The 23,066-nt window shown below is 32.5% G+C and overlaps 3 protein-coding genes across 4 annotated transcripts; 1 reads left to right on the top strand and 2 right to left on the bottom strand.

Annotated features, from left to right (window-relative positions):
* Window positions 1–9,055, bottom strand: LOC110995751 (leukotriene A-4 hydrolase). Of its 2 annotated transcripts, none has more exons than XM_045627900.1 (11): window positions 8,860–9,055; window positions 8,118–8,173; window positions 7,921–8,033; window positions 6,933–7,075; window positions 5,383–5,494; window positions 4,626–4,843; window positions 3,902–4,100; window positions 2,463–2,684; window positions 1,616–1,763; window positions 701–872; window positions 1–547 (listed from the first exon to the last, which is right to left on the bottom strand). In XM_045627900.1, the coding sequence occupies exons 1-11, from the start codon at window positions 9,039–9,041 to the stop codon at window positions 100–102; spliced, it is 2,013 nt and encodes a 670-aa protein (XP_045483856.1). In that variant the 5' UTR covers window positions 9,042–9,055; the 3' UTR covers window positions 1–99. The 2 variants fall into 2 exon arrangements, with proteins under 2 accessions (XP_045483856.1, XP_045483851.1); XM_045627895.1 differs by lacking the exon at window positions 1,616–1,763 and adding an exon at window positions 1,788–1,935 and having other exon boundaries at window positions 8,860–9,052.
* Window positions 9,056–9,867: 812 nt separating this feature from the next.
* Window positions 9,868–16,865, bottom strand: LOC110995764 (alpha-N-acetylgalactosaminidase). Its single transcript, XM_045628027.1, has 9 exons — window positions 16,623–16,865; window positions 15,667–15,841; window positions 15,032–15,206; window positions 14,642–14,724; window positions 14,024–14,182; window positions 12,868–13,080; window positions 10,905–11,033; window positions 10,563–10,638; window positions 9,868–9,954 (listed from the first exon to the last, which is right to left on the bottom strand). The coding sequence occupies exons 1-9, from the start codon at window positions 16,766–16,768 to the stop codon at window positions 9,881–9,883; spliced, it is 1,230 nt and encodes a 409-aa protein (XP_045483983.1). The 5' UTR covers window positions 16,769–16,865; the 3' UTR covers window positions 9,868–9,880.
* A 4,045-nt stretch (window positions 16,866–20,910) lies between these two features.
* Window positions 20,911–23,066, top strand: LOC110995766 (neuralized-like protein 2). The gene is made up of 2 exons (XM_022263078.2): window positions 20,911–21,927; window positions 22,090–23,066. Exons 1-2 carry the CDS (start codon window positions 21,222–21,224, stop codon window positions 22,197–22,199), a joined length of 816 nt encoding a protein of 271 aa, XP_022118770.1. The 5' UTR covers window positions 20,911–21,221; the 3' UTR covers window positions 22,200–23,066.

Raw genomic sequence — 23,066 nt, 5'->3', positions numbered from 1 at the left:
GAATGTAAAATATGATTAATAAAATCATTTATTTAAAACAATACATTTGTATAATAGAAAACAGATTCCACAAATATTTACAGTATGCTGGTACAAAATCTACTCCTTGAGATGCAAGTCTTTTCTTAAAGTATAAGCCGATACATGCATCATATTTGGCTCGTTTTTGAGGAAATTTTCAACGGCTCTCTCTCTTACTGCTTCCCAATTATATAAATCTCTGTAGATAGGTCTGACATATTTCATGCGGCCTTGATTATTAACAAATTGCAGGGCTTCACTCAGTTTGCTTTCATCTCTGCTTCTTATACACAATCTCAGCCAACGGTAGACAATTTCAGAATTTTTGCTTGTGTCAATTTTGTACATTTTTCCCATATTCCTGAGTCTGTCTAGGGGAAGTGGGTCTTGATCAATGAGGGCTTGGAGGAAATTAATCATCTGTTGGGGAGTAAATGCAAGGACATCGCTGTACTCCAAATTACTGCTGGTATCGTTCACTTTGGCTAGAAGTACTGTAACGGCTTTAGTCATTGATGTGTCATACCTGGTAAGAAATATTAAATTTTTATAAAAATGTACCAGTGGGTCAAATTTGTCCCTTTTTCGGTCGAGAACTTTTAAATAGCAACACTTATGAAATGTCAGAATTCTACGGAATGAAAAATCAAAGTATAAAACAATATTTTGCGTAACTTACGCGGGAATAACTGGCGGCATTCCAGATTTGTGCAGCCATGTTGACCAGTCGACACCTTTCAGGGCTTCATTGTCTTTGAAATAGTCCAATAAGTAGGCTTTAAACTGGTCCGTGTCGATGGATTGTCGCTGGAATTTGTCCAGGTACGAACGGAGGAAATCATCAAATACCTCTGAAATATTAATATTTATTTTATAATACAAATGAAACATTTCTTAAATATCTTAAACTAAAATTTTATTTAAATATTTATGTCAGCTTAGCAACTAAATAAAAATATTCTACTTATATAGTAAACTATATAAATCTTGTTTTCGTATAACGCGATTGTCGTTATATAGCACGGAGATTTCTGGAGTTATATTTGGGATATCTTCGCGCTTCTTTAATTATGTTGCTATAAAATTAAAGTTAATAACTAAGTATATTAAATTCGTGTTCCTAGCTTTTGAATATTTCAAAAAAACGGTTTTACGAGAATACTCCTACACGCCTTTTTCCTATAACGCGCTATATATGAGTGTTTACTGTACATAAAATATAAATAAATAAATAATTTAAAAAAATATTGATAAATAAATGATTAAAAAAAAAATTATTTACTTCGATTTATGCATAAGTACTTCAGTAAGCATGAGAAAACTTTAGTTTTCCATGCTAGAGGGCTCGCAAGTAAGTAAGTCGAATTTTAAGTTAGAAGTTCGAATGTTAAGTCGTATCATATTCTTGCAAATAAATATATTATTATTATTATTGGTTCGCAATAAATACTTCAGTTGACCGCTGGTTCCACATAGTGGTGGTGCGCGGAAAAAAACCGCCTTAAAAACTGTCAATTGTGTAACGACGAACTTCAAGGTAATACGCGGATGGTATGTTGGCTATAAAAGTAAAAAAAATCACACGCTGCAATACCTGATCCACCGAGCAAATCCTCGAGATACCTAAGAAACAGCGAGCCTTTCTCATAGGGCACAGTCGAAAACGCGTCATCCGGGTGAACCCCGGCCAAATCGACCACTAAACTGGTCAGTGGATTTCTCTCGCCCAACTCAAATTTCACCTGAAACGTGGAGCTCAATCTTACCTGGTCCACCGACTAAATCTTCAAGATAACGAAGGAATAGAGATCCCTTCTCGTAGGGAACCCTCGAGAACGCGTCATCAGGGTGAGTGTTATTCAAATCTGGCACGAGTTGCGTGAGTGGACTTGTTGGACCGAGATTTTGGTTTATCTGCAACGCAGATTTTAAGTATTAGGAGCTTTTGCCAGTTTATAAAATGTCCACTATTACGGGGGGATTAAACAGGGGGGATTAAACAGGGAGTAAGACATACATGCAGCTATTGGGCTAATAGTTTGAAGAGACAGGTATTTAAACAATTCAATTTCGAAATAGATACAACAGTACAATATATTTTCTCGCAAATAAGTATAAACACATGGAACTTGAGATATGTCGAAATCATGACAAAAAAATTATTACTTTTAACTACTATAAACTATAATATTAGTCCAAATGAAAACCAGCAATATTTAATTGATTAAAAATCATTTTAAATAAAGTCACACTTTATGGAAATTTGGACATATAATTTTTGGTAAAATTTATGTTCACCATAACTGCCAAGTATTTTAGAATATATAGATACTATTATATATTATGTAGGTATAGCATTATATATGTGGAGTATTTTGATAAAATAAATTACGTATTTTACATATTACACGATGTTTTACATATTAACAAACCAAACTCACAGTTTCTGTAAGCTCTTGGAGGCCTAAAAGACTGCTAAAGTCCCTGCTTCGATGGGCTTCCTCTTTGTCCGCTATCAGGGAGGCTCCGACTTTTCTCTCAAGGAACACAGTGAAACCTTCATTTAACCAGAAATGTTCGAAGTTTCTGTTCGTCACCAGATTTCCCGTCCAACTATGCATTATTTCATGGACAATGACGTCTGCTTGGCTTCTGTCACCCGCCTATAAAAATTTATAAGTCAAAAGACCATTATAACGTGTCAATTATGCGCGTTTGTATCATAATAAATATAGGGCTTCTGTTGTCTCTTTCTGTCAAATTGTGTTCACACTGTCATGAAAAGAGATGGTAGAGTAACTTATTAGAACGGTGCAGTGAGACAGATTTAAAAAAATAAAACTTTAATAGACGATAAATGATTAGCCAACTGTGCCTGAAACAAGTAATTTTTTTTTGTAAAAATCCTTCACGATATGCTTTATCAAAAATAGTAACTCCTAAAGATTCAGAATTAAGACTTAATGGCGCAAAAACGACTGACATATGTCAAAACCGTTATTGCATATTGACATGTCATTTTAGCCATAAAGGTTTGACTTACAGGAGACGAACTTAGCGAAAAGTCCACTTTTAATCTTAACTAAATATCTAGCTAGCTGTTTTATGGTGATGTTTAGTTTGTCTTAAATAAATATTTCGTCAAATAATACGTTCACCCAAAAATATCATGGAAAAGTATACCTTCGAACTTTGTATGAACGAAAATGTGTGATGTTAGATTTTGTTATGTAACTGAGGATAGTAACTTTAATACTAGCTTCTAAATGTTATACCTAATCTGTGTTACTTAGCAAATATGCTAAAACATTATTTAACTAATTCATACTTATAGTAAGTTAACACGTATTGTAATTATTTTAGAAAAATTAATATAATTCTACACGTTTAAAAATTTATACTTAACAATAATGTTTACGAAATCTTATCTCACACACGTGTGCTAAAGTTAATGGAGCATAATAATTATTAAACCATGAAGTCTTTATTAAGTTCGTAATCATTCACGAACTTAATAACGACTTCATGGTTCTTCGCTACCACAGATACGACATAAATTAATTTTAGTTCTATGGAATTTAAAAAATCTGTTTATTTATACTAAAATAATTGTATGTTTGTTTACGTCGAATATCTGATTATTGTTAAGTGTATTTGTACTGTCCCGTCGATTGCGACGAGTTAAAAAATACTTAATCAACACTCGACTTTAAAAAACACACTTTTAATTATTATTAGAACTACATAATATTTGAAAATGTTGGATATTCTTTTCTTTTGAAAGCCTTAGTTTTAACTTTTAAGTAAATGGGTTTTGGTGTAATTTATGTTGTTTTAAGAATTCATTAAATATTAAAATTAAAAAAAAATTCATACTTACGAGTAAAGTGGGGGTCACAAATGTCAAACAGGGGTTCTCCATGCCCCCATAGGGGAAGGAAGGAGGTAATACGAGTAAATCGTACTGTGTCCATTGATAGGGACCACACAGTCTTTCAGCCGCTTGCAAGTACTTCTCGGTGTCCGCAAATTCCCAGGCACTTCTATCGATCTCCTCCTTTTCGGACCAAACGTGAGATCTGATGTTTTAAAAATATAATAATATATTAATAATTAAATATAATAATATAATAACATTGACCATCATACAATAACATAACATGTAACGCCACACTAAATTGTAGATCGTGGATAGGACTTTTGACAGCTGTCAGATGTATAAATTGTGGCGGATCGTAATCTGCCATTTTCATTATAATTTAATAACATAAATGTCAAATAAATTCAAAAACTTTACATGGTTTATTTTAATTGCTAATATTATTAGATCTACAGATTAACGACTATTTGATAGTCTATAGTAATTTCATGGTATTAAATATTTATGTTGAAATAATTTATGTACCGGCAAACTTCTTGAGCATTAAACAGGGACTCACAAACGTCAACTGAATTACCAATCACGCGATCGACACGTCACTCTCCCGCCGCCCCCCACCCCTCCCCTCAAAATGGCTTCTGCGCAGACAAGAACATTTGTTCAAGATGTTTGCCGGGTATCCTGTATATATGTATTTCAAAGAGTGTTAAATCCAAACACATACCTAGGTCCAAGCTCCCTAGACTCCAATACCGCCACAGCAATAGCGAGCAAATACGACGGAATAGGGACCGGTTGTCTAAAAGTCGCCTTTTCACTCGAATTCCCTTTAATCGCGCTCATAAGCACCGTAAATGGTTCGGGGGCAGTGACCTCTGCGTTGTACGTGAATTTGACAGCTGGCGAATCTTGGCATGGGAGTATTGACCGTGCGTGGATTGGCTAAGGGTTATAATAATTTTTAATAACGATTACAGTTTATTTGTTTTATATTATTACACTAACATATTAGTAGTTAACCTAAGAGGTATGATTTATATAATATATATGAATATAATTAATTAATTCTACACTCCCTATGTGTACGGTATAATTAACAAGACAATATAATATTCGATAACGTATTACTATTAAAAATAATTCTAATTTGAAATATAAAACATGACGTCGCCTATATAATATAACGCCAACTAGCTAGTTCAATCAACCAATGAAACGATGGCCTAAGCATTAGCCATATGATTGATTAAGTATAATTAACTACTGATAAGTATAATTAACTATTGATTAAGTATAATTAACTATTTGATTTATATAATTAATTATTGATTAAGTATAACTAATTTTATACTTATGACAAAAGTGTATTTGGAACATGATTTTAAAAGTTACACGATATATAATCGCAAGCCAAGTAAACCTTTTCCAAAAAATAATATAAAATTATTATTATTATAAAAATTATATATTTTTATTTATACCTGACATTGGCTGAACATGTATGGGTACTTCTTGCCCGAGGTTTGTTTCGGTTCCAACCATTGCAGGGCGGTCGCTGATGGTGATGTCTTGTATTTTATTCTTATTTTAAGGCTGAAATTGTTCATATATATTAGTGTTACAATAATGCTTATCAAATATTTTAATTTATTTTTCTATCCAACTTCAACTACTTTTAATTAAAACTTACTATTATTAAACATCTAATAAAAAAAGTTAATTAATGACATTGTTTTTAATAATGAAATGAGTTGAATTCTATCAATTTATGCTATTTGAAATTCCGACTAACATTATTCAAAATTGTGACATTAATGATTACAAATAAAAAATATTTTAAGTAGTGTTTAGCAAAAATATATATTACTTCTTTAACTTTAAATATTTTAGATTGTTTTTACGATGTGAATAAAGATTAGGATTTCAAAATCTATAACGCGTATCGATTAAATACTTTAACTTGAATGTTGGATGTTATGAGTCCATGGTTGAACTCAAACTAGAAATAACTTTATACATAAAGGTTAAAGTTAACCGAGTACATATATGAACGTAAATAGAAAAATTGTTAAATTGATTCTAAATTTACATTTACTATCAGTTCGCTAGGCAATTTCCTAGAGGAGAATTTCTAGCCAGTTCCTTTGAACTGGCTAGAAATTATCTTAGAGATAGAAACTCTCTGTCACTCTCTTAATCGCCAACTTTTGAGTCATACAAATTATTTGAATTAGAGCAAATCAATCCCAAGAAATCATTTAATATTAGTCAATTTTTGTAAAAAAAAATTCCCGGTCGTGCTTTAATACGTAATTAGAGTAATTAAATTTTATATAAATATGGAACTATGTAACTACTTTCGTCTACTTTTCTGGTAATTTTAGAAATTCTCACTGTCTGCTTTCGGAGCGGACGGTGTCCGAACTTTGCAGTACTCTAACACACATTGTGGAGGCCATGGATGTACTTTCAGACATTTCAAGTACCGGTTGATAAGTTAAACCATTAAACGTCATCATCATTGGTTCAGATGGAAGCTGTTTTCCGTCACGTTTCTTTTCTTCGATATTTATTTTAATAATAATAATAATAATAATAATAATAATTTATTTATTGCACGAATATGGTATAAAATGTCAAGGTGGTACAATTGTCAGTCGTTCGCATATTTAGGTTGCATACTTAGCGTCCTTTGAAATTATTTTAGTATAATTACCGAAAATTACGAATTGAAATTAAAAATTAATTTAAACAACTGTTAAACCTTTAAAAACTATGGACCTACATTGCCTGCCACATCACAATATATATTTTTTTTTTCTTTAAATCGCAATACAAGCTTAGATACAACACTACTTTGATGTATTACATCTAGATTAGAAAGTGGCATAATAAAGTAATTTTTAAGGGAAAAGTCCTACCCTAGTATACCCTGGCCAAAAATTAAACATCTTCACTTTTTAATTTAACAACTAATTTTTGTTGGAACCGGACTGATAAGGACCAATAGCGCCAGAAGTTGTATACTTACTTTTGGTCCGCTGTAGCAGGTTCCGGCAGTGGAATCGTCAACTTCGATCCATAATTAGGCACCGGATCATCCAATGTAAAGTTCAAGGTCTTGCCGTCCTCACTCTCAATTGATTCTATTGTTAGATTACTTGAGTCTAATATCTGTAAATTGAAAGTCATAAGAATATGAATGACAGGTTGAAGATGATGATAAGATCTCACTGACTCTCACTCACTGATATGGTCCGATTATGATGCTTTTATTGCAATATCTATTTTATTATATTGGAAATTGTATAAAACAGTCACTAAGGAAAAGTAAATGAATTCTCTGGTATTCAAGTTTAAATTCAAGTTAATTTACATGGTTAATACTGCATGGATAACATTTTATAAAACAAACTGCCTGTGTGCAAGGGCAGGTTGCTAGTATATTTTTAAATTAATATGTGACACATTATCACTGTTCACTATAACAACTGGTACAGGTTGTAGAATATATAGTAGGAAATAAGGAAATAAATAAATAATAAATTATATTACAATATTTTTCTTTTTCTTGTTGAGAAATATTTTTATTTGACCAAGCAATATTTTTATCATTTACATATAAATCAGTTTTGCAATCCCACAATTTTGTACTTGACTAGGTCAAATGAAAGTAGGCCAAGCCAACCAATATGTTGTGGATTACGGTTCTATTCACAAATGAATTAAAGGACCTATGACATATTATTACAATATAAAGTCATAACCCTTTACAGCGACATTGTTTAAAACAACATACCAATTATATTGACCACAGTCAAGGGTTCTGGCTGAATTCTATTGTATTAATAGGTTCTTAATAGAAACATCATTGACTTTATATTATGTTAAGACTACTGGTCTTTACAACCAAATATAAGTATGTAGTCTTATTAATGTTGTTATAACAGATTAATATATGTCAGAATTACCTAACTAAAAATAAAATACTCTAATTAAACAAATTTTTGCTTACTTACCAGTTCTTGAATAGAATCTAAGACATGAACAGTTAGTAGGGCTTCTCCAGTAAGTTGTTTATTTTCAAAGTCCACATTTAATTTCAGGTCTACATGTTTAACAACAGCTAATTCTAAAAGAGTACATTAATTTTCATGTATTTAATTAATTAAATTATAGTATTTATAAATATAATTAGAATAGAAAAGATACATACCTGGTCTTGAGTATGATGAAGGATCGAGTGGACTCAGAGCCATTGCGTCTAATTCTCTAGAAAAAATCACCAAATAAAATGTTAAAATAAGAAACAACTTAACAGGCAGCATACTGCACATGTAACTCTAACAGTATCAAGGCTATACTGAGAAGTTGTATCAATGATGGAGTTAGGCTCAATATGAAATAGTTTACAGAAAAATAAGCTTTATGGCAACAACATACAGTATAATATTGTATGAACAGAATCATTATGAATAGATCATAAAGAAATCACTTAGTTCAGAATTCAGATGTGAAATTAATTAGTTAATACAGATTCATAGGAATATGCTAAATCTATGCCACCAGACTAAGGAATATTGGTTAAAATAACTGTTTTATACTGTATATTAAAATATACTGTATAAGGTATACTGTTTATTTTAAGGATAGTGTGCTAATTCATAGCTACCCTAAGCATTATTTTAACTAACATAGTATCTTTTATTATCAGTACAACTAGTTGTAATAGCAACTTAATTAAGTAGCTTATATGTTTATATAGTTGTTGGCCTTTATAACATCAAGATTCTAGGACATCCCTGTTTAAACTATGCCCTGTTTATATTATACCTCCACTTGTGTGTATTTATATCTGGTTATAAAGGTGGTGTAAGAGTCGCTTTATCGTTATTATTAATGATAAGTTCGGCCGGTCTTAACCTGCAAATATTATATACAAAACAAACACCACACACCTTTTCACTAAATGTAATTTTCTTTTTAAAGTTGTATATTCCCAAGGCACTTTAAATTGTGTGGAATAGTGTGCAGTTTTAAAATTAATACTTAATACAGAATTATATCTAGTACGATTCTTGAGAAAGTGATGAATAGGCAATCGAAATTGTCTCGTGATCAATTTACTGATGACAAACATTTTTTCAGCTGTGGCCATTATCCTTGAATGGCTAGACATTGACAGAAAGATTTGATATTGATCGAATTTTTTTACAGATTATACAAACAAGTCGTCTTGACTTCATCTCTATAAAATAAAAACAGTGGCAGTCGCTCTGATGTCAAAATTTGAAACAACGGATCTAGAGTGCGCGCCAGGAAAGTTGGCGCGCGGCCAAAATTTGAAAAAATTGAATTAAAAAACCTAATCCAAAGCCGCCATGTTGTTGTTGTGACAGATGAAGTAAGCGTTTTGAGTATCTTGTGTTTTTATTCGTATTTATTAATCAAATTTTGTAATTATCATGCCAAAAGTCATTAAAAGAGCTTGTCGAGAGATTGCTTTAAAGTTGAAACGTTCTTGTTAAACAGAACGGGACAATAAGGGGCCAATTGTTCCATTTCTATAATATGGGCTCGGGTTGCTTTCTTGGCAGGTGATTTTTGGGGTGACCATTGCATGGTATTTTGCCTCCGTGTGAGGTGTTTTTGTAATATTAGCATATTGTTGGATATTGAAGGCAAGGAATGTCGCATATTGAGAGAACTATATAAAACTGGCTTACAGTAACGTACGGTACGGTACGGTAACGGTATCGCTGTTGCTAAAGGAAGTTACATAATTGAGGGCCGGAGTTTTGGACAAAAACAACAATACGACATTTTCCTTCACCGTAACTAGGCTGGAAAGAAAGAAAGAAAAATCTATTATTAACGTCATTGTTAAAAAAACATATGGGTAAAAAAAAAGTATAAATCGCTCGATTGTTTACCAGGCTTACATAAAAAAAACAACAGTAAAATCACATTATTTAATAGTTAATAATAACATTGATAGTGTTCGTCACTTATTTCATTTGATTTCATTGGTGTAAACTTGTAAAACTTGACGCCTGCAACAAAAACATTATTATGTAATTAGACGCTGGATCAACATTTCTGAATTATAGTTACTTTTTATGTATAGGTATTATTTTTATAAAACAAGGGGCAAACGGGCTCACGGCTCACCTGATGTTAAGTGACCCTATGAACACTCACAATGCCACAGAGCTCGAAAGGCAAACAAAGTCTTATGAAACGCTCAATTGTGGAACGACGAACGTAGGTGTTACGAGTGGAATTACAAATTCTGCTTCGACGTTATGCGAACAAATCCTTTGGACACTCTCTGTAGTAAATTCGGTAGAACATGTAGAGAGACCACACAATATCTCTACGCAACGCCTAGGGAACAAGCCGTTCGGAAAGAGACTGTTCGTCGACGATTCGAATCACTCTATGTTGAATACGGTGCAGTGGACGGAGCTGGTTCTGGGGAGCTCACACCCAGAGGTGAGAACTTGTAGTTATCGGTCACTTTATCATGTTTCAGGTAAAAAGCTATGAATTACTATGCTACTAATGCATCTGTTTAAAGTATCATACGATTCTTACGAATCAACAGAAAAACTGAATATAACTAAAAACTATTGGATAAACATTAAAGTATTATGCTTACCCAAAGGTTTAATTCTAGATCTGAATTTTCTGTCCATTGTTCCGTAACATCGCAAATATTCTTGGTCAAAAAGCTCCTGCAAAAAACCAAGACTGTTATGTGTGTGCAACAAATACAGTATTTATTCAGCAAGTCACTAATTATTTTAACATACGAAAGTAAATTCGCGCTTCAGAATTTTATCCTTAAAGTCAAGATCGGTTTGCATCTTACCCTGAATCTTGAAACAATCAATTTCTATCTAATTTGATAATTCTTAAAATTCAAATCGAAAAATATCAAAATAAAATATAAAGAAACAATTTATGTATGGGTTACTAATTTAATAGCAATGCCATCTACCTCCACATGGTAGTTCTGTGCGGGTACCCGCATATCATCAAATGTAGCGGCTACAGCGTAAGGGGCGCTATCGTTGCGTCTGTTCACAAACGCCACAGCGTAACCATTTGACAATTCACGACTCCAAATCTACGAATTGAAAAGCTCTCTAAGTTGTATTTCAAAACGAAATTAACAATGTATTAAAGTATGAGATCCATAGATTAACTGACGTATTAATTGTCTATTGACAATCAATTGAATAATATCAGTTTGCTATGTAGGAAATAGTTAGTCCCTTTGGCAATATTTTTATTTATTAATGTTAGTACTAATTATTATATGTTATAAGTAACCATATAATAATTAATACAATCAAGAATACAGGACACTGCCACTGGGACCACACTATTTAAATTTATTTTGTTTTTTTTCAAATAATTTTTATTATTACTTTGTAAGTTAAGAAAATAGTAAATACTTTATCAATGTTGTGTTGTTTTTTTATAGAATAAATATTAATGTTGTCTATTCATTTAACAATAGTTCATTATGTGTATGATTTCCTTTTATAGAATCCTTTTAAGTAAAATAGTATATTTCATTACAAGTGCGGAAAGCCTGTCATTGCAACGAGTTCCGACGAATGTCTACCCGAGCCGAGGCGCAGCCGAAGGTGAGGGTTGACAGTCGGGACAAGTTTCAATGACGGTACCGCACGTGTACTGAACGACTATTTTTAATACAGTTGCGAAAAAATTAAGCAATTTAATTAAAATATTTGCTTTTTTTCTATTCTCTCTAGGGAATAAATTCGTTGCACGTAGATATGTAGCGACTTATATGTTTCCGGTAAATTGTTCTCCGAAGCATTTTATGCAATTATACTGCGTTCGGGTGGTATTCATTCAAATAAAATATCGTCGAAATTACTCATTTTGTGCAAAAAATAACTCAACTCGAAAGAACATTTTTGGAAAATGGCGCCAACCGCAAGAATATGAGCAAAGCTTGTTTTTTCTTTTCTTCACCCATTCTGGGTAGGCAAAGGGAACTTGGCCCATACAGCCAATTCTTCAGTAGACTATTTTTATTGAAAGAAAACCAAATCTAACTCATTGAGTCCAATCATTAAATCTGATATTGAAACAAATAGTAGCTTCTTTTTAAAATATTTGCATGAATCATAAAAACTTCTGTGATTTTTTTAGTAAAAACTTCGTGGTTGGTTTTTTCTTTTTAATATTTTTTTATTGATATGAAACAAAATCCAATTATTAGTCAACTTTTTAGAAATACGTATTTGCATATATCATAAAATTCTTTTTAATATTTTTTTAATTGATATGAAATGAAAAGAAACCTAACCGAACTTATTGAATCCAATTATTATAATATTTAGAAATCATATATCATATAAACTTCTATGAATCATTTGAATAAAACCTTCGTGTTTGGTTTTTTCTTTTTAATACACATTGTTTTGACAGTTGGCAAAGAAAACGCACGAGTGCGGGAATGGCAAAGAAAAAGCACGAGTGTGTAATAGCCCACTTTCCGAACGCTATACCTCCCTGCAATATGCCACTTTTTGAGCAACTGTATTAAAAAATACCTATCAGTGTCTTGACGTTCATAAGTGTACATTATGTTACCTATATGAACAAATGATTGTTGACTTTTTACTTTGACATGCATGAATAATTTTAATTCAGTAAATCACAACACAGAATGGGAACGCTCCTTAGAATGGGAACTAGCAATAGAAGAATTTTGTCACAACCATATTTCTCTCATGAATAAAGTTTATATTATTATTTCATAATATGATCTTAGTAACGGTTGCTATTTATTTACTCTTGCAAAAGCTCTTGTAAGATATAAACAATATTTTCTTAATTGTTTAAGAATTTATATCTCCACCTGAATTCCTCCAATCTACTCCTGCGTACTGCGAAAAGAAAATCCAACTAACAAATCTTACCTCGCAATTAGACTTATTCCACACCCGCATACCCTGTTTTCCCATTTCATCCTGATCAACTGCAATAACTCTATCATTAAGTAGAATATGCTTGAACTCGTCTTTGATAGAATTCAGATCGACGCTCATAATCAGAGGTGCTGCCATGATCGACCAGACTGCCATCTGCACCCTTGCCTGATCCACAGACAGACCGTCGTTGCCGATTAAAAGCTGTAATCAGAATCTCGTTATTCCCAACTACCTCATTTATTTTTCGAACGAAGCCCCTCTTTGCGGGTTGCGAGAGGGGGCTAGACCGGAAAAATTTATATAAAATATCAAAAGTTTGCTATAGTTGTAAGCCGTGTAGCGTGAGTAAAAGGAACAGCAACGCACTTTCGGTTTAAAAATAATTTATTTAAATGAACAGAGTGATGGCTGGAGATTATGTCTATTTATTGTCGTATTTACACATTAAAATTACTTACTAAGTATTGGTCGTTGTTGACGCACGACCTACATTTGGTTTCATGCTAGCAAAGCATCTATTGGGTTGATACTCTTAACTCGTGTATCTCTGTCTGTCTCCCCCCCTCTCTCTCTCCCTCTCCCTCTCTCTCATAGAAAGCAAACCAGTTATTTTCGTTTCGTCTTTCTATTTCGCATTGAACAGTGTGTTGTTGCGATGATTATTTTTGTTGAAGTTTTTTGTACATAATAAATAATAAAAAATAATAACAATAATGAATCCTGACCGTGTTTCTGCACAAGTTCCGGATATTGCTAATGGAGTTAGGTAAGTACAGATTTTATACAGACAATAATAAATGCTTATGTTTTCAAACAAGTACGCATTATAATCATTACTACTGTGCTTTTTTTATAGAACAGGGGGCAAACGGGCAGGAGGCTCACCTGATGTTAAGTGATACCGCCGCCCATGGACACCCTCAATGCCATAGGGCTCGCGAGTGCGTTGCCGGCCTTTTAAGAATTGGTACGCTCTTTTCTTGAAGGACCCTAAGTCGAATTGGTAACCAAATATTATTATAATAAAAAAAATATTACAATTCCTTCACTGATTAATCGAAAAGAAACTTCGTTCCATCCGGGTGGACTATGGTCTATGACACCTCTCAAGTTTTTTTTTGTTAATTTAAGAATTAAGTTATACCATATCAGGGTCATTCCAATGCCCAGGCCCTGCAAATTCCACCAGTTCAGGCTTTTTTGCAAACCAGTCCATGATATCGGTGAGAGAAGCCCAGGAGTCCTGTATATCAAAAGTGTTCCTCCACAGATTGCAATGTTCTCTAATCGACTTGTAGTCGGGCTGTAAATACCATACAATTTACAATTACTGTAAATTTACAGAAATACTGCAATTTATCCCCTCACCTTGTAGAAAAGTAAATTAGCTCTCAAAAATAACAGTACATAAATGTATTAATTTTATTTGTATGAATCCTCGAAAATGCATTTCGTTTTCAAGCATAGATAATGTGAGGTAATAATTGTGTAAAGTAGTAAATAATAAAATAATTACTGTTGACGTAATCACCAAATAAAAAGTCAAAGACCCCCCTTCAACCTATAGCGTTTACGTAAATATATATAGGGACAAAACTTTTTAAATTGGTTATTAGTAATTTTATGAATAATTTAATAATTATTATGTAGGTTAAAAAAATTCTAAATACTTTGTTTGTATTTTGTGTTGTTTTAAGTACATACTAATAAAAATATATCAAAGCACATAAAATTGAAATAAAATATCGCCGTTACAACTTACTTTGCCTTGATACGCAGGCCAACTGCACGAATACACCATTGGTCGGCCACTTTCATTCATTAATCTACCAAATTCAGGATATCCTGAAAGAAATATATAATATTGTACATCTAACTAGGTATAGTCTAGAACTATAGTCGATTGCCGTAATTTTGATTTGATTATGATTTCTTTTAGACCGATTTCGCAAATATTAAGGTTTCCATAACATACGTACACACCAGGTAACTTATTCAAATTTGAGTTGCCTCAAGAAATTTTAAATTAATAGCAAAGGAATTTAATTTAACCTTTGACTGTGGTCCTCTTAATGAATGTAACGAATGTAAATTATAACTTTCATATACTAAATAATTTTATTGAATCAAATATTATCGCAGTTAATATTACCTGTATCCATTTTTGACGGTTCCACATTCATCCCAGCCAATTTTATATAATCTACTCCCCATCCTACAAATGAGTCCACGTCGGTCTTTTCATGGCCTAACACGCCCGGATAGCCCATAAGTGTCTTGTTTCCATAGTCTTGAAATAGAATGAATTTCAAGCCTTTTGAATGAATCTGAAAATTTTATAACAAATTAAGTTTTTCCCGCTGCACGTTGCATCATATCCAGTGACCCAATTATGACGATGTTATAATTGAAACGCCTTATTAGGGGAGGTGAATGTAACATGAAAGAAAGTCATTGGACAGATGGGCATCTGACGTATATTTCATGTGTCAACAGTGAACGATTTAAGATGTTCGTGACCAATCACAACCTGTGAAATCCAATTTAACCATTGGATTTCAAATCTTTCAAATAATCAATAAATCAATATTTGCAAAAAATTTGAATTTATAATCTTAAATTAAGTTCAACTAAAGTTAACACGATATACTGTTAGGTGGAACGAAGTTACCCGGGTCAGCTAGTATTATTATAAATAAAGTTTACAACGATTAATAATACTAATTCACGCATTAATAAAATAAAACAAATAATCTTCAGATATGTAATATTAATACAGATTCTCACATAATCACCAATTGCCTTCATGCCATTAGGGAAACGTGTAGCATCCGGCACCAGTCTGCCATCCTTATCACGATCTTTCTCCATCCAACAATCATCTATGCCCACGTAATTATACCCCGCGGCCAGATAGCCGTCGCTCACCATTTTATCCGCTGTACGCCTTATTAAAGCTTCGCTGCAACAACATTATTATGATGATGTGGGAATATGTAACTTTAATGTCTGATCCGAATTTTGACTAATGTTGATAAAGAACATTTGTTTTAGGGAAATAAAATCATAACTAAAGTACTTCATAGATAAGATGTGTTCTTAATATTCATGTGGGCAACACATATTATATTGAACAATACTTAAACATATTATTATACAATCGTAGTTTATATGGCAATTAAAACGTAAACCATTAAATTGTACTTAATTAATTCATTTATATATACATTGTAAAACAATGTGTATGCCTAAAAATGCAAGAAAATATGACATCACCAATTTACACACTTGCACATAAATTATATTCGAACTTAAGCAATATATCAAAGGAAAAAGCGACCACAAAATAAACAAAAATAAAATAAAACAAAATAAAATATTAATAATATAAATAATAACTAAAACTAAAAGATAAAAATACCAGTAATGAACAAAAAAAATTAAAACTTAAACCACATTAAGATTTAAGAGCTTGTAAAACAAAGTTACGTAATGTTGGTAGACTGTTGTAAAACACATCTATATTTTCATCAATAATTGTAAAAAACTTGTAAGAGCGAGATAGCCTATTCACTGGACCATTAAGCCTGGCAGCATACATATAGTTTCCTGATCTGAAATTCCGATTCGGAGGATATTCTTTGGGAGTAATAAATCGCATTTAGTGGTAAAAAAAACTAGATCTAACTAGATCTAAAGCTAGATAGAAATCAGTCAATCTATCTTCGAATCTTTACTTTTACCTTATACATTCATCCGGATACGTCTTGCAGTCTGTTTTGCATCTAAAGCGTTGCCATGTCAACCATCCCATAGGCGGAGTCAAAGCCAGTCCATTATCCAACGCCGAGGTTACGCTAAGAACGCAACATAACAAAAGCACATACATCTGTGAAATTTAAATTTTTAGAACTGCGATAGTATTGTTAAGAAATCGTCTATAGCGTAACGATGTCCACTTTAATATGTAACCGCACTGTATTATGTAATGTATGATTTTTGAGTTATTATCCAAGGTTATTGACCTTATATTCAGATGACCAATGAAATTAATATTTGATAAGAATGGATAGTTTAAGGTAATAAATTGTAATAACTAATTTAAATAAATAATATCTCTTTTCATCATAGCGTAATTTTTAATATGTCAGAAATATACATAGGTAATATAGTTAGTATAAGTACTTTAGTTGATTTTATTTTTAAAGATTATGTTATACGCTATTTTAATTTAATAAGAAACTGGAGTAATCTTTACAGTGGAATATCTACAATTCCACTGTTTTAAATATTTAAAAGAAAGAATATGAACTGAATATCTCAATAATAATTAATTGAAAGAGCAACCAGGCAAGCTACATCAGTTAGATTCAACGTTGAGACATGGGTACGATTGAGAAACGGGACGGGCTTTGAGCTGATTCACATTTCTATCTCCCCTTAGTATTGAAACGGCAGTACCTTCAGTCCTCCGACTAAAAGGGTGGATCCTCGTCAGTGTAACTGACTTTCCTGAAGACCCTAATTAAATTTAAAAAAAAATAAAAAGTGCCTTGATCGCTCGGGCTGTTTTGTCTAACTCTGCCGGAAATGGGCTATTTTCCACGACCATAGAGCATAAAGACATCCTCGGAAGGCTCGCACCTTAGGCGGTCAGAGGGTCAATCGCCTGAAAGTCATGACGGAAGCTCACTGGAGTGAGTAAAGAACGAAGTACTATCTCTTCTGGGAAGGCGGTTAGGTTTAGGTCGGTGGAGTCAGTTTCCGCACTCAGATTTATAATTGGTCCGTTGTGCGTAAAGTCCTGGATAATTTAGTCAAAAATTTAGTTTAAAATTTATTGTTGTTGACGTAATCGACATATACACCCAAATATAAATGTTTGTGTTTCTATTAAAAAGTTTATATGGTTTAGCGACATAGCCTTTTAATAATACCCTATACTATTTAAATTATGTAGAATTTATTATATAAATGGGAGATAAGGAAATAATGTAACTAGGTTAATCAAGTGAACTGCGACCAAATAATAATATATGTACCTACTGCTTTTTATAATATCAAGTCGATTTCACCATAGCTCAAGAACGCCTGGACCGATTTTAAGCGATTTGTACTTTAAAAATAAAAAAAAAACAACACAAAATATTTTTAGAATTTTTTTATTAGGCATCTAACGGAACTTTTAAATTTTGGATAAGTGTGGTCTTAAGTGGGTCAATGCCTTCCATTGTATTATTTGAATCTTCGCCTTCGCTTTTTTCCACGCGTTGACACACATCAATCCATCCCTCCGTAGTTATGGAACTAAACGCTGCTTCAGTTATTGAAGATATTTCACTTGTAGTTTGACTAACATATTTCTCCGCAATACGTCTTTTGGCTATAGCTCATATTTTTCAATTGGATTTAAATCACAATGATAGGGAGGTAAACGCACGATCTCATGTCCACGTTGATTTAATAAATATTCGACTTTATATACTGGGTCTCCTTTTTTTTTTTTAGCTACGTAGCTTTATCCAGTAATCGTCAAATGTAATTTGTAAGCATAGCTGCAATTCTACTTTTAAATGGCTCACTGTGGGTTCTTTGTTTATTTGTGTGCAATGGTATGGTGCATTATCCATAACCACGATACAGTCAGTCACGACAGAGTTATCCATCGCATGAAATGTTCACATTCATGTCATCATGATAATCGCTCGATTTTGATTGAGATTAGGAATTCAATATCCACAAATCCTGTTTTTCCACCAGCGTGAGGTACTATCCTATGTCAAAACACCTGGTTCTTCATTTGATTGCCAACATTTTTGAAAGTGATATGAGGCATGAATATATGCTTTTCTTGCTTAAAAATAAGCAAATCATCAAACAATTCTACAATATTTAAAACAAATATAGTAAATTAATTATTAGAAGTAGCCTGCCCAGCACTAGTCCCAGGCCCTTTTATCAACTAGATAATCACTAACTTTATAGTAAGCCTTTTTACATAGCTTTTCTTTAATTTCAAAAAAATTCTTAAATTAAGCCTTAAAGTCGTTTTGCGGTATTTGAAATCGATATCAGTTTTCAATACAAGCCAAAGCTTATAAACGGTCGGAATTCCTTTTTTTAACGAGTATCATAATATTATGCCTTATAGAACACTTATCAACATCGTCTATTTCTAAAAAATCTCTCGGTTTCTAGGTTTTCCTGGAGTAACAATTTTAGAAGTTGAAGCTTCAACTTTATTACCTTCTTGAGTTATTTGAGTGACAGTGCGTTCAGAAATACCTGAAACGAACACATGTATGAATATCCAACAATATTCTAATATATCAAAAATTTGTGCGTGGTATGCGTGGTATTCTGCCTCCGAGTGGGGTCACACGGAGGCAAAATACCACGCGATGGTCACAATGGTCAAAATTATCTTGACAGATAATTTTTGGGGGGATCACCCGAGCCCGTAATTTAGAAAATTGAACAATTGGCCTCTTATTGTCCCGTTCTGTTTCACCTTTAAAATAATCTCTCGCCCAGCACTTTTTATGACTTTTGGCATGATGATTACAAAATTTGATCAATACGAATAAAAACACAAGACACTCAAAACGCTTACTTCCCCTGTCACAACAACAACATGGCAGCCTGGGATTAGTTCAAATTTTGGCCTCGCGCAGACTTAACTGGAATAACTGGCTGTCACAGTGTGACCAGATTTAGCAGAATTCTGCGATTTTAGCAGAATATGACCTCCAATTCACAGCGTAGCATATTATGTCGCAGATTGGAAAAATTTGGCAGTAATTAGCAGAATTTAGAAAAATATTAGCATAACATTAGCATTATGCAAACTTAATAAGTTAACTTTTATATATTTCCAAAAGAAACAATAAAGTCTACCAATTACAATTTATTAAACACTATATATATTCATTAAACTTTATTTTTATGCCCTATATTAAATTTTACCCATCCCAAATAAAATTAATGTAATATTTCGAGGGGAGTAGGTATTCCACAGCACAAAGATTCAGCCCATATGCTTAGTTGTTTTACTTCTAAGCTGTTATATAAAAACGACCTACTTGAAGAACACACATCCTTCGGACTTATTTACTTAATTTTTACCTTTAAAATATGATACCTATCTCGTAGTATAATATGTCAGTAAACTATTTAAAATATTAGCTCAAGATGCCAGACAAAAGACAGAAATCTTAACATTCCAGCAACGTATTCAATCATTTTTGATCCAACTTTGTGTTCAACTAAAACAACGTTTACCCCTGAATGAAGAGTTTGAGCAATTGCTCAAGTTCTGTGTATCAAGACATTGTAATTACAATGTCTTGATCCACAGAATGTTGTCTACAAGGATTTTTCAAGTCTTGCCGATTTGGTATCCCAATTTCCAAATTTGATCCATGAACCTGACGTACAAATTATTGACAGCGATAATACAGGGAGCTCTAATTGGATAAGGCAGTGAGTGAGCTGTTAGAATGAGGTGGAAGCTTTAACCACACGCCTATGAATACTAAACGATTTTTGGGCCACATTGCAAAAATGACTCGAGCAGATGGAAATAAGAAGTATACACATTTGGTTGATTTCGCGAAGGCCATGATGATTTTGCCAATGTCCAATACAGCTTGTGAAAGAATATTTTCTCAGGTGATTAATTTAAAAACAGACCAAAGGAACAGATTTAAAAATGAACATGTGTCTGCAATCCTACATGTAAAACAAGCTGTAAAAGATGCGTAAATTTTACGCCTACAAAAAATATGTTAAATATAGCCCAAAATTCAACTAAGTACACTTAATTCAAATATTGACGAGTCAGATGTCACGGAAAATTAAGAAATTTAAATTTTTCAATAAAAAAATGATACCTACAAGTATTAAACCTTTTATTTTATAAAATAGCAGAATTTTAACAGTTTTTAAAAAAAGGTTAGCAGATTTTGGCAGATTTTAACCAAGTAGCTAGCATAATGACAAATTTAAATATGGTCACACTAGTGTCACTATGACATGACATGACATGACAACAAAAACAATAATTTATTTTGGTTGTGAAGTTTGAGAAAACTTTAGAGCTCCATAGTGGAAAAACATTCAATCTACATAGTGCATGATAATTAATTGTTCTTAAATTGTATTTTTCCCTCATACATTTTGCAAACTCACTTGCTAAATTACCCAGTTACAGCTCTCCCATTCAAGAGACTGGAGTTGGATTCCTTTTTGTAGATAGCAAATAACTCGCTGTTCATATTTGGGTGGCGTGCTTCGCTTTTGTTGTTACCTGGGAGTTCCCAGTAGATACAAAAGCCAACTCTATGTTGTCCATCATGTTATCGAGGTTTCACCACTATCATGGATCAAATATTGTTTTATTCGAAGATAATACAGTGGCTTATCGAAAGACTAGTTTTGCTCATGGTTTAACATTTAGTGAAAGGCCCTTGTTACCAGGGGAAATATTCTTGGTGGAAATTGAAAAAACTGAACGGGGATGGAGTGGTCATATGCGTCTTGGCTTAACTTTACTTGATCCTCAAAGTACTGCAATGGGTGAGAAAGGTTTGCCTCAATATGCTTTACCTGATCTTGCAAACACAGGCATGTCATGGATATTTCCTATATCTAAGTCACAGAATAATGTCCTTATTGAATTGATTAACCAAGGAACAAGTGGGCGGCGAGATAATGAACCTAGGGTGTCCATTTTGGGAGATTCACATAATGTACACACACCTCGTGGATATGTGTCAAAGCACACTCTTCGCCCTCAAACTGTATCAAACAATGGCACCCCACAAGGCATCTTACCCATGGATGCTGGAAGCCGTATAGGAGTTATGTATGTGCCTTGTCCTAAAAAGAGTAAAGATGACCCTGATTTAGCTGAGATGCACTTTATAATAAATGGTGAAGAACAAGGTCCATGCACAAAAGCCATACCATACACAAGAGGTCCTTTACATGCTATTGTAGATGTGTATGGCACTACAAAGCAAGTTCGCATAATTCAGCTATATGGAGGTAAAAATTTATATCTGTTACACATAGTTAGTTTGTGAAATTGAGAATTTAGAAGCTATTTGAACTACATAACTTACTGTTCCACTTTGCCCTAATCAATATTTTGTAGAAATTAAAACCTATGAAAATTATGTAGATATTAATAAAAAATATTTGTTGCAGTTAAAACTTTACAAAATGTATGCAGAGATGCAATACTGCAATTCATCCGAGGAAACTCGGTGAAGTCATTGCCGCTCCCACAGTGCTTAAAAGATTTTTTGCTCTCATAAAAGTTTTATACATTGTAAATAGGCTCTAAATAATTTGCTTTGAATTGTAACATTCCTGGCTTGAGCCAATATATTATAATTTGATTGTAATTTTAAAAGTGTTTAAGTGTTATTGAGAAGAAATGAAGTGAAGTTGTGGTAGCTCTTCAGGATTTCATATGATACATTTTATACTGTGAATGTTTTTTTATGCAGAAAAAGAAAGGAATTGCCAACATTATGTTAATTGGTGATCATTCTGGCAAAATAGTTTGGTCAGGACTGAAATTACTGTTTTAAAATTTAAACCTCTTGCTAAAGTGCAGATTATAGAAATAGTGTTTTACAAGGAAAATTATCTTTATATTCTTCTTAATATTAAAAAAAGGAATAATCTTTTATAAAGTGAAATAAAATTAATATGTTAACCATGAATTTAGATTGCTACTTTGTAATACAGATCTGAATTTTGGGATGTTAAAAATGTAATGTATAAAAATAGACAATAGGTAATTACAATCTTTTGCATTAGACTGATATGCTTATTCCTTAACTGAAAAATTGCGTTAATTTAAATAATTAATAATGCTTAATTTTTTAAATTTAAAAAAGAATAATAAATAAAATTCAGTTTGTTGTTATTTCTCTTGAATAGAGCACAACAGAACATATAAAGGATTTATTTTATATATTTATATATGTATATTGTATTACTCCTTTTTTTTGTGTATTTATACTAAAAGCAGTTAGACCACATATATACAGTGCTTTTATAGGTAGGGCAAAGCAGATGTGAATGAAACCAAAAGCATAGAAGCAACTAAATTATATTTTTAACTGTTTTAAATTTTACTCTCAAAGAAAATAAAATGTTTCTTTATTACTTTA

The sequence above is a fragment of the Pieris rapae genome, chromosome 1 (genome assembly GCF_905147795.1).
Source record: "Pieris rapae chromosome 1, ilPieRapa1.1, whole genome shotgun sequence".
Taxonomy (NCBI): domain Eukaryota; kingdom Metazoa; phylum Arthropoda; class Insecta; order Lepidoptera; family Pieridae; genus Pieris; species Pieris rapae.
Note: the sequence above shows the minus strand (reverse complement) of the source record. Positions and strands in the feature narration are given on the sequence as shown.

Coding starts and splice junctions, on each gene's coding strand:
- LOC110995751 (XM_045627900.1), bottom strand. CDS start 9,041: ATGTTTGTCATCAGTAAATTGATCACGAGACAATTTCGATTGCCTATT. Junction 4,844..5,382: donor ACATGTTCAGCCAATGTCAG/GTATAAATAAAA, acceptor TATAACCCTTAG/CCAATCCACGCACGGTCAAT. Junction 2,685..3,901: donor TTGTGACCCCCACTTTACTC/GTAAGTATGAAT, acceptor AAATTTTTATAG/GCGGGTGACAGAAGCCAAGC.
- LOC110995764 (XM_045628027.1), bottom strand. CDS start 16,768: ATGTATGTGCTTTTGTTATGTTGCGTTCTTAGCGTAACCTCGGCGTTG. Junction 10,639..10,904: donor CACAGAACTACCATGTGGAG/GTAGATGGCATT, acceptor GGTTTTTTGCAG/GAGCTTTTTGACCAAGAATA. Junction 9,955..10,562: donor ATCTAGAATTAAACCTTTGG/GTAAGCATAATA, acceptor TTTTTGTTGCAG/GCGTCAAGTTTTACAAGTTT.
- LOC110995766 (XM_022263078.2), top strand. CDS start 21,222: ATGTTGTCCATCATGTTATCGAGGTTTCACCACTATCATGGATCAAAT. Junction 21,928..22,089: donor CATAATTCAGCTATATGGAG/GTAAAAATTTAT, acceptor TATTTGTTGCAG/TTAAAACTTTACAAAATGTA.